Source organism: Nicotiana tomentosiformis, chromosome 2, assembly GCF_000390325.3.
Source record: "Nicotiana tomentosiformis chromosome 2, ASM39032v3, whole genome shotgun sequence".
NCBI lineage: Eukaryota > Viridiplantae > Streptophyta > Magnoliopsida > Solanales > Solanaceae > Nicotiana > Nicotiana tomentosiformis.
In genome coordinates this window covers 57,044,914-57,055,046 of record NC_090813.1, presented here as the reverse complement: position 1 = coordinate 57,055,046, position 10,133 = coordinate 57,044,914, and the positions used below count along the sequence as shown (strand labels likewise).

Genomic DNA, 10,133 nt, shown 5'->3' with positions numbered 1-10,133 from the left:
TTCGAGCAGTGAAAGCAGTCATTAATGTTTGCATTATGGTATGCTGTCTACATCACATACCTAGGGGTGCGGCCCTTCATCTGACCATGCGTGAATACGGGATGCTTTGTGCATCGGGCTTTTCTTTTTAGTTTAGTTTCAATTTGATATAAAAAGCTTAAATTTGAAAAATTAGTTTGGAGAGTATTCAAATGAAAAAATATTTTCAAGTGAAATGTATATTCGATCACAATTTTAAAACCCAAATAGGCTTTTCCAATCTCTATATCAAATACTTATTTTTTCAACCTCAACCAGATAGCGATCAAATGGTTTGAAGTTTTTTAATAAAAAAAAAGGTATTTGGAACACACTCAGTAACCACTTAAGAATACATCTTATCTCAACCTTAATAATTAATTGGTTCAAAGGTCAAAAGTTCCGTAGTGATCCACTAATCTGAACATTTTGCGACCAAATTCCACTTTGATATTATGATATATTAATCCTCCAAACTCTGGAGCCAATAATCTGCCGACATGATATTAAAGTTTAATGAATTAATATGATGCCTACACCAGAAAAAGGACTTCCTATCCGTCTTCACCAACACTAAAAATTAATTAAGAAACCATCACCTTTTTAGATTATATTCTCTTAGCCATCAAAATATATAGGACTTTCGATTTCAATTAATAAAATTATCAGATTTTTCTTTTTCTTGATCTTGTTTTAAAGTTGTGAGTTCACTAAGGACTTGTTATTGTTAAATTTGAGACGATCATGTTTTGTTAGAGAACTTTTGCACAATTCTATAATTTGTTGATTATGTTAAGTTAATTAATGAGGCTTTTTAATCTGTTGTCTTTATTATTCAGCAATCACTAAGAGGTACTCGCCTATGATGCATGTAGAGTTGTTGACTTTTTAACCAAAAAAAAATAAAATCTTTAGTCAAAGTCTATTTTAAGAAGAATTCGGGTTATTGATAACCAAATAATTCCCTACTTCCTCGGTAATTCGCTTAAAAGGAAATAAAGTTGACAAAAAGTAACTAAAAAGAAAGAATAATTGATTGTACTGAATAAGCAAGAGAAAGTGAATATATTTCGATAGTACTCCAAACGTGTTTTTACAAATGAGATTCTCCTCTTTTATATAGGAGTTCACAAATATAACGTTTCCTCCTATTTATGGTAGAATCATTATGAGCTTTAGTGGCATTAATTGTCTGTTATGATTGGTAATCGTAACTGTCTATGAAGATTTTTTAACAATTCTGATTCCCCTTCTTCATTAATTGTAGGTCCATGAATTTTTCCGCTTTATAGTCTTGATTCATTTTGCTCGTTCCTCTTCAGCAATTGTATTAGGTTCGATAATGAAATCTTTGGTCCCATTTCTGAAGAGTTGCCTCTAGCCTCTCTTCCAGTGCTAGTCCTCATTCGTTCTCAAGCTCCCCTACCTGAAGTTGTTGCTACTGCTCCTCCCGTGACTGCTTCCACCTTCTCTACTATTCCAGTTGCTACTACTTCTCATGTAGAAGTTGGGCCTTCTAGTAGCAATAAAGCGATGAAGAAGATTATCATTGAGGTTCGTGAGAGTGGGAAATTGCTGAAAAAATCTGGTCAAGCTGATGTATGATTGAAACCTTTGTTTGGTCCAGTAGAGAAGGCAAAATTGGAGAGTCACGGCTCATTGACTTGGATGAATGATATTGGTCATTCATCTCTGAAGGCTCAAATTTTTACTTTACTTCTTTTCTTTTCCTTGTTGTTGTTTTCTCTTATTTAACCATAACTCCCTTCCTTTCTTTTGTAGATCAATTTGATAGGCACAGAGCTTATGAAAATGATTGTTCATACCCAGCAACAAATCATTGATTACCGTACCAAAGCTGATAACTGGAAGGAGAAATTTGAGGGTCTTCAACTAGAGAAGGACGTTTTGACCAAAGAGAAGAATGTCTTGGAGCAACAAGCAAAGATGGTCGCGCCTGAGTTAGAAATTGAAAAGGCATCTTCAAGTCAAGTTGGCAAAGACAAGGATATCTTCTACTTAATTAGCTAGTAACACAAAAAGTTCAATTTCTATATAAATATTTTGCACTATTTAAGTATGATGTTTATTTCAAACTTTAATTACTCAAGTTATTGTTTGTTATACGTTATTCAAATAAAGATTTATACTTAAATATAATCTTATCTAGTTAATTCAAATTTAAAAAGGTGAATTGAGACATAAATTAATACTCTGTACTTGAATCATTTTAGAATTAGAAATCTTGCATTAATCGATTTTTTTTGGTTAATAACTAGCGCTTTAAGTATATTTCAGTTAATTTAAAAAGTATTTATCTACACTTAGTTTTAGTACTTCTATCCAAACATGCAGGTAATTGCTTATTCATAATATCAACTCTAATACTTAATTAGGAAGCAGGAGTCTCTAAATCAATATGTTACCTATTAGTTGCTGGGATTAAAAGATTGGTGAATGGAAAATGGAGGAAAGAAAGTGGAGGAAAAATGAGCTCCTTTTTGTTTTGGAAAGAACAAGTGTCCCTCATTGGTGGTGAAAAGAAAAGTGAATGTGCTTATATTGAGAAAGCACTTCTCTTTGTGTTAAATGAGTTGGAAAGAAAGTAAGTCACACATCGTCGTCGCTCGGTTTCGGATTTGGTTAAAGATCGATTGATTAATCTTTTTGAACAAAATTTCTTTCAATTAATTAATTAATTAACGAGAATTCAACCCGGAATAACCTAGGACCCGCGACGCGACCCAGTCAGTTTCTTTAACGGATTATTTTAAATCCTTTTTTCCGAAATATTTCAAACGGGAAATGTTCTCACCTGTTCCAACAACCATGGCTTTTTCTGAAAGGTTGCAAACCTTTTCAGAAACAGTGCCAGAAAATGGCTATAAATATGCCTTGTTCCCAAAATCTTTCCTTACGAAATTTTCTGAGCTTCGCTTCTACTCCTTCTTCTGCACAATTAAAATTCTAGTGTGGTTTACAGTTTTCGAGTGGTTCGTTATTTAACTGGCATTATTGGTACCAACTTTGGTGAGTTAAATCGTTCTATCCTGGGAGGATAATATTCCAGCACCTCGGGTACTTGATGGAAATAATTTTATTAAGGACACATTGTGCATTCAGTGGGCTCGATTTTATTCCTAAATTATTTTTTAGATTCTGGTTGATTATTTCGACATTCTATTGCTGCTAATTTTGTGTTTTCTATTTCAGAAAAATTTACTGTTTCATTATCTATTATAGTAATACAGATTCGATAAGAATCTTAAGAAAATTAATTTTTTATATTATAATCTGTATTCTATTTTTGGAGATTAAAACATGTGTGGTTTTCTACTTCTTCTGAAATTTTCTATTCTGATTTGAAGATATAAAAACTTCATCGGAGTATTAAAGTTCAGAAACGATTTGAAGAACATAAAAATTTTATCGTTTTCTGTGAAACAGTATGTAAAAACTGCAATTTTTTATTTATTAAACGTACTTTTTATCATTAATTACAATACTATTTACTCTAGTATTTTTTACCATTAATTGAACTCTTCTGTTGTTGACGGTGAGAAATGACAATTGTTAATGGAAATCCTTCTGCGACTGTTGCGGCAATGACGATAGCCTCGTCAAGCCGAACTGTTGTGCCACCGGCCGAGAAATTGGGAAAATTGTGTGGAGCCAACTTCAAAGGATGACATCAAAGGGTATTTTTCTGGTTTACCACGCTTGGTATGCAGAAGTTCACTGTGAAGACCCTCCCGTGCCTGCCGTCGACATGCCGGACAATGAGAAGTTTATGATTGTTGAGGCGTGGAAACAAACAGACTTTCTTTATAAAGGCTACATTCTAACTGCTTTGGAGGATGACTTGTACAATGTCTACAGTGCTATAAAAACTTCGAAAGAATTATAGGACGCACTTGAGAAGAAGTACAAGACTGAAGACGCATGCTTGAAAAAATTTGTCATTGGCTGAAGTGTCGACATGAGTCGTAGTCGAGATGCCGACAAGAGCCGTAATCTAGATGTCAACAAGGGTCGAGGTCGAGGTCGAATATTGATAATAGGAGCTGTAACGGTTAGTTTGTCAGGATGGGATATTATAAGGGAATATTCTAATGGATATTATCTACACTTGTACTATTAGGGTTTCTTAAAAAAATATCTCATATATATATAGAATGAAAGGACAATGATAGGGGTATGTAATATTCATTTCGATAAGAACACTTTTCAGAAGAATATTCTTTCTCTCTTGCGAAAATACAAAGATTACCTTTTTATAAAGATTCTTGCTCATATCATTCCACACTTTTCCACTAGATCCGAGGATTGTTTAAACAAATCTTGAATCTTTCTGTCACTCATCATTGTCAGGAGTAACATTCGTCTAATCCATCTATTATTGGGTGAATCGTTCTCCCTATTTACTTAAATATCATTTATTGTTATTTATTGCTAGTTACACCCCCACAATTGTTGTACGCTAAGAATATTTTGCACTTATTGTCATCAATCATTTACAGGATCTGTCCCCATAATTCCCCACACGTTTTCGAGATTTGCATCTAGAGTTATTATCCTTAACTAGATTTAACCCATTATTACATAAATTTAATAGTTTAGCCGAAAGTTACACTTTTTGGTCAAACGATTTGGCGCCATCTGTGGGGAATTTCTAGCTAAGTCTTTTAGTTTCTTCTAGATCTACAATCGACACTGATTACTAACGTAAAAAAAAATACGACCTTTTTTCTCTATGCATGCATAGATCTAATATGACAGGTAACAGAGAAGAAAGAACGAGAATAATGAGTGACCTCCCAACCAACCTCATGAACATCATCCACGAAAGCTCTGAAGCAGTGGACGAGGACACAATGCCCAATGACTCTCCTAGGCGAGGTGGATCACCCCTCCCCACTGCAGCATCACAAAATTGTTTGGTAAGACAGCCTCCACATCCGTGGGAGAGGAGGCACCACCAGCGATAAATAAGCTCCTTGGGGCTTGGCTAACTGATACACTAACCAGCTTCCTCCACAAGCCCGTTCAGGACGCAGTCGCGGTAAATGCGAGAGCATGTGCCATACCAACAATGGACGAGCAACATGATCAACCTCCTCATTCCGCGATGACATGTATTACTCACAATGTTGTTAACAGTGCAAGCGACGACGCTCTCACATCCATTTTGAAAAGGATGGAGGAAATGGAAAACGAGAACAAGGCACTTTGGGACCAAATGAGAGAACGCTAAGAAAGGGTCGATAAAATACCGGGCGCTCCTAAGCTATTGCCGAAGTGAGATGCCGGTTGATTCGTCAAGCAGCCGTACAGTGATAGTGCTGCCCCGCATGCCATACCAAAGACCTTTAAAATGCCGCCCTATCTGAAAATATATGATGGAACAACTGACCCCGAGGATCATGTGACCCATTACGTCACCGCCGTGAATGGCAATGACCTCGCCAAGGAACAAGTATCCTCCATTCTTCTAAAGCAATTCAGCGAAACCCTCACGGGAGGTGCATTAACCTGGCATTCGCAACTGCCTACACGTTCCATCGAAACCTTTGAGGAAATGACTGATAAGTTCGTGACGGCCCACGCTGGGGCCAAGAAGGTTGAGGCAAGAGCAAACGACATCTTTGCTATAAAACAGTCTCCGGAAGAGGGGTTGAGGGACTTCCTCGCCCGTTTTAACCGAGTAAGAATGATCTTGCCCAATGTATCAGAAGGAATGGCGGTAGCTTCTTTTCAAAACGAGCTGAGCAGAAATGGTTCAAGGGCGACAAGAAAATTATTAAGTCGGCTTATTAAGTATCCCCTAACAACTTGGGATGAAATACATAATGAAAATTGTGCCGAAGTCCGAGCAGACGAAGACGACCTCAATGGGCCTACCCATCGACTGACCTTGGTACAAGCAGAATCCAGAAAAGATAGGAGAAATGATATCAGAAGAGATCCTGTGAACTCACGACCGAACAGGGAACGACATCTCCCATATGTCAGAACCACCGTTGCGTCCTCATCTCGCCATGAAGAAGGCCCATCCTGACCAAGAACAGGGACTCACCGAAATGAGAGAGGTATGCCCCTTTTACTATCCGCTCACAATTTTTGCGTGTAACCTACAGAGATCGTCTACGCCTTGGAGAAGCTCAGACCGAAGGTGAAGTGGCCACAAAAGATGAGGTCGGACCCGAATACTAGAAAATCAGATGCCCTCTATGAGTTCCATCAAGAGCGAGGACACAAAACCGAAGATTGCATTGCCCTAAGACAAGAGGTCGTAAACATGTTGCGACAGGGACACCTCAAAGAATTGTTGAGCGATCGGGGAAGGACCAACTTTGCTAGGGGACGTGAACACCATCAAGGGTCGCCAAAACCGCCCTCGCCAGCCCGCACCATCCAAATGATCATCGGTAGTGAGGATGACGTTTCCATCAACAGTGTGAAGTTCACCACAACCCACAAGCTCAAACAGTCGATCACCCACGAACGGTATGACAAACGCGAAGAAAGTATCATCTTCAAAAAGTCAGATACCAACGGTTTGGCTTTCCCTCACTATGATGCCCTTGTTATTACTTTACGAATTCTAGATACCGACGTAAGATGAATTATGGTAGACGATGGGAGAGGAGCGTGTATTATCCATCCTCCAGTATTCGCACAAATGAAACTCGAGGATAAGATAGTGCCACGCTGCATCACACTAACAGGCTTTAACAATGCAGTTGAGCGAACATCTGGCGAGATCACACTCCCCATCATAACGAGTGGCGTCACTCTGGAGACCACATTCCACATCATGGACCAGGACACGGCATATAACGCCATCACAGGGCGACCATAGATACATACTATGAGAGTTATTGCCTCTAGCTTGTACCAAATCATCAAATTCCCAACTCCATGGGGGATATTCAGTATACGAGGGGAGCAACGCACATCCCAAGAGTGCTACCGCATCTTCCTAGACTACACGGCCACCCAACAAACAAACGATAAAGGAAAAGAAGCATAGCAATCAACAGGGTCGAGGTCGGTAAGCGATGACAGCGAGGACGTCATCAGAGACCCCGATATGGTCGAGGCCACAATATCGACAATAGAGGAGCTCGACCCCGTTCAACTAGACAGCAATGACCATAGCAAGAAAGCTTACATCGGCTGCAAACTTCAGGAACCGAGTAAGCTTCATGAATTTTTAACTGCTAACACAGACTTGTTTTCTTTTAGCCATAAAGATATGTCAGGTATCCCAAAGGATATCGCCACGCACAAATTGAACGTTGATCCACTCTACCACCCTTCCCCCTGGTGAGGCAGGTTCGGCATAAGTTCAACTCTACAATCAATGATGCAGTGCATAAAGAAGTGGAAACTTTGTTAGAAAACGGCTCTGTTAGAGAGCCGAAGTACCCCCAATAGGTCGCCAACGTAGTCATGGTGAAAAAGAAGAACGACAAGTGGCGTATGTGCGTAGATTTCACTGACCTAAACAAAGCTTGCCCCAAGGATTCATTTCCATTACCTCATATTAATCAACTCATCGACGCAACAACCAGGCATGAGTTGCTAAGTTTCTTGGATGCCTACTCGGGCTATAATCAGATCCTAATGGAGGAAGAGGACCAGTAAAAGACCACCTTCATCACCCACCAGGGGACGTACTGCTACAGGGTCATGCCTTTCGGACTGAAAAATATGGGGGCAACTTACCAAAGGTTGGTGACAAAGATGTTCAAAGAACAACTCAGAAAAATGATGGAAGTCTACATCGACGACATGCTGGTCAAATCCAAAAGGAAATAAGATCACATCGACCACTTGAGATAAGCTTTCGGCATACTCAGGCAATACTGCATGAAACTGAACCCCGAAAAATGTGCATTCGGCATGGCCTTAGGGAAATTCTTGGGTTTTCTAGTATCACATCGAGGTATTGAGGTCAATCCCGACCAAATCAAGGCCATTGAATGGATACCATAGCACTTGACCACCAATAAGCAGGTCCAGAGGTTGACCGGCCGTATCGCCGCCCTTTCGAGATTCATCTCACGATCCTCTGATAGGTGCCATAAGTTCTTCGGCGTACTCAAAAAGGAGAACGGCCTCCAATGGACCCGTGAGTGCGTCCAAGCCCTGAAAGAGTTAAAGGTGTATTTGACCTCGCCACCGTTGCTCTCAAAACCAGAACCGAGATAGCCCCTCCTCGTCTATCTCATCGTGTCCGAAGTAGCTGTGAGCGTAGTCCTGGTCCAAGAAAATAAAGGTACGCAATCTCCCATCTATTACATTAGCAAAACACTAGTTGATGCCGAGACAAGATACCCACATCTCGAAAAACTGGCTCTGGCTTTAGTCGTAGCTTCATGAAAGCTTAGACCGTATTTACAATGCCACCCCATCTCGATCGTCACGATTTTCCCTTTAAGAAGCATTTTACACAAACCCGAGCTATCGGGTAGGTTAGCCAAATGGGCTATTGAACTAAGCGAGCATGATATTACATATCGGCCGCGAACGGAGATAAAGTCACAGGTCCTCGCATACTTCGTCGCCGACTTCAGTGCAAATAATGCCCGTAGTCGAAAAAGAAGCCCTCCACACTTCTCCCCAAACACAAGACCTCTGGGTCATGTACATCGATGGCACGTCTAACGCGTCAGCATCCGGACTAGGACTCGTCCTCGAAGTCCCAATAGGAGAAGTGATTCGCCAGTCCATAGATTGCCCGGACATGACTAACAACGAGGCCGAGTATGAGGCCGTAATTGCAGGACTGAGACTTGCACTCAAATACGGAGCGAAACGACTAAGATTGCACTGCGATTCCCAACTGGTCAACCAAGTCACAAGGACTTTCCAAATTAAGGAGCAAAGGTTACAAAAGTACCAGACTGAAATCTGCAAGCTACTACCTGAGTTCGACGAATATCAACTCAACCAGATCCCCCGAGCACAGAACACCGGAGAGGATGACCTCGCCAAATTAGCAGCAGCTACCAAAAATATTACAACCGAAGAAAGAAATGTGGTCCACCCCCTCAACTCGTCGATAGATCAAATCGAGGTAAGAACCATAAACCTGACTTAGGACTGGCGCAACTGTATTATTACATATTTGTAGGACGACGTACTCCCCAACGATAAAAAAGAGGCCAAAAAGCTGTGAATGCAAGTAGTGAGGTATATCATCATCCACAACAACCTGTACAAAAGGACATATGGCGGCCCTCTAGCAAAATACTTAGTCCCAAATCTGACACGGTGCGTCCTTGAAGAAGTACACGAAGGCCACTGTGGATCTCACTCCGGTAATCGCGCTCTAGTCAGATGCCTCGTACGTGCAGGATATTACTGGCCCACCATGAAAAAGGAGGTCGCGGACTTCGTGAAAAAATGCGAGCAATGCCAGTACGCCCCAATGATCCACCAAGCAGGAGAACACCTACACTCAGTAACTTCCCTTTGGCTGTTCATTAAATGGGGAATGGATATCGTAGGCTCCCTCCCGGCAAGACGAGGTAACGTACGATTTCTCTTGGTTTTAACTGACTATTTCTCTAAATGGGTGGAAGCATGAGCATTCACCCAAATACGCGAACAGGAAGTGATCACCTTCATATGGAAAAACATCATATGTCGTTTCGGTCTCCCCAAAGAAATCAGCTGTGACAACGGACCCCAATTTGCAGGAAAGAAGGTCGCTGACTTTTTTGAAAAATGGCACATCAAAAGAATACTCTCAACACCATACCACCTCACGGGCAACGGGCAAACGGAATCCTCCAACTAGTCAATACTGAGCATCATGAAGAAGAAACTCAAAGACGCCAAGGGACTGTGACCGGAAATATTACCAAAAGTACTCTGGGCCTACCGAACAATGCCAAAGACGAGCATAGGAGAAATGCCATACTCGTTAGTCTATGGGACTGATGCAGTAATATCAGTCGAGGTCAGGGAGCCCAGCCTAAGATACTCTCCCGAAAGGTGACCCCAAAACGATGACAGTAGAATGCAGGAACTCGACGAAGTCGAGTTACAAAGAGATATGGCCTACGTGAGAATGGTCACCCAAAAGCAACAAGTGGAACGCT

The 10,133-nt window shown here is 40.8% G+C and overlaps 1 protein-coding gene across 1 annotated transcript; it reads left to right on the top strand.

Annotated features, from left to right (window-relative positions):
- Nucleotides 1-5,392: 5,392 nt before the first annotated feature.
- On the top strand, nucleotides 5,393-6,076 carry LOC138904848 (uncharacterized). Its single transcript, XM_070193349.1, has one exon. The coding sequence runs from the start codon at nucleotides 5,393-5,395 to the stop codon at nucleotides 6,074-6,076; it is 684 nt and encodes a 227-aa protein (XP_070049450.1).
- The last annotated feature ends 4,057 nt before the right edge of the window (nucleotides 6,077-10,133 follow it).

What these genes read in the sequence shown, in the direction of transcription:
- LOC138904848 (XM_070193349.1), top strand. Translation starts at nt 5,393, where the DNA reads ATGCCGCCCTATCTGAAAATATATGATGGAACAACTGACCCCGAGGAT.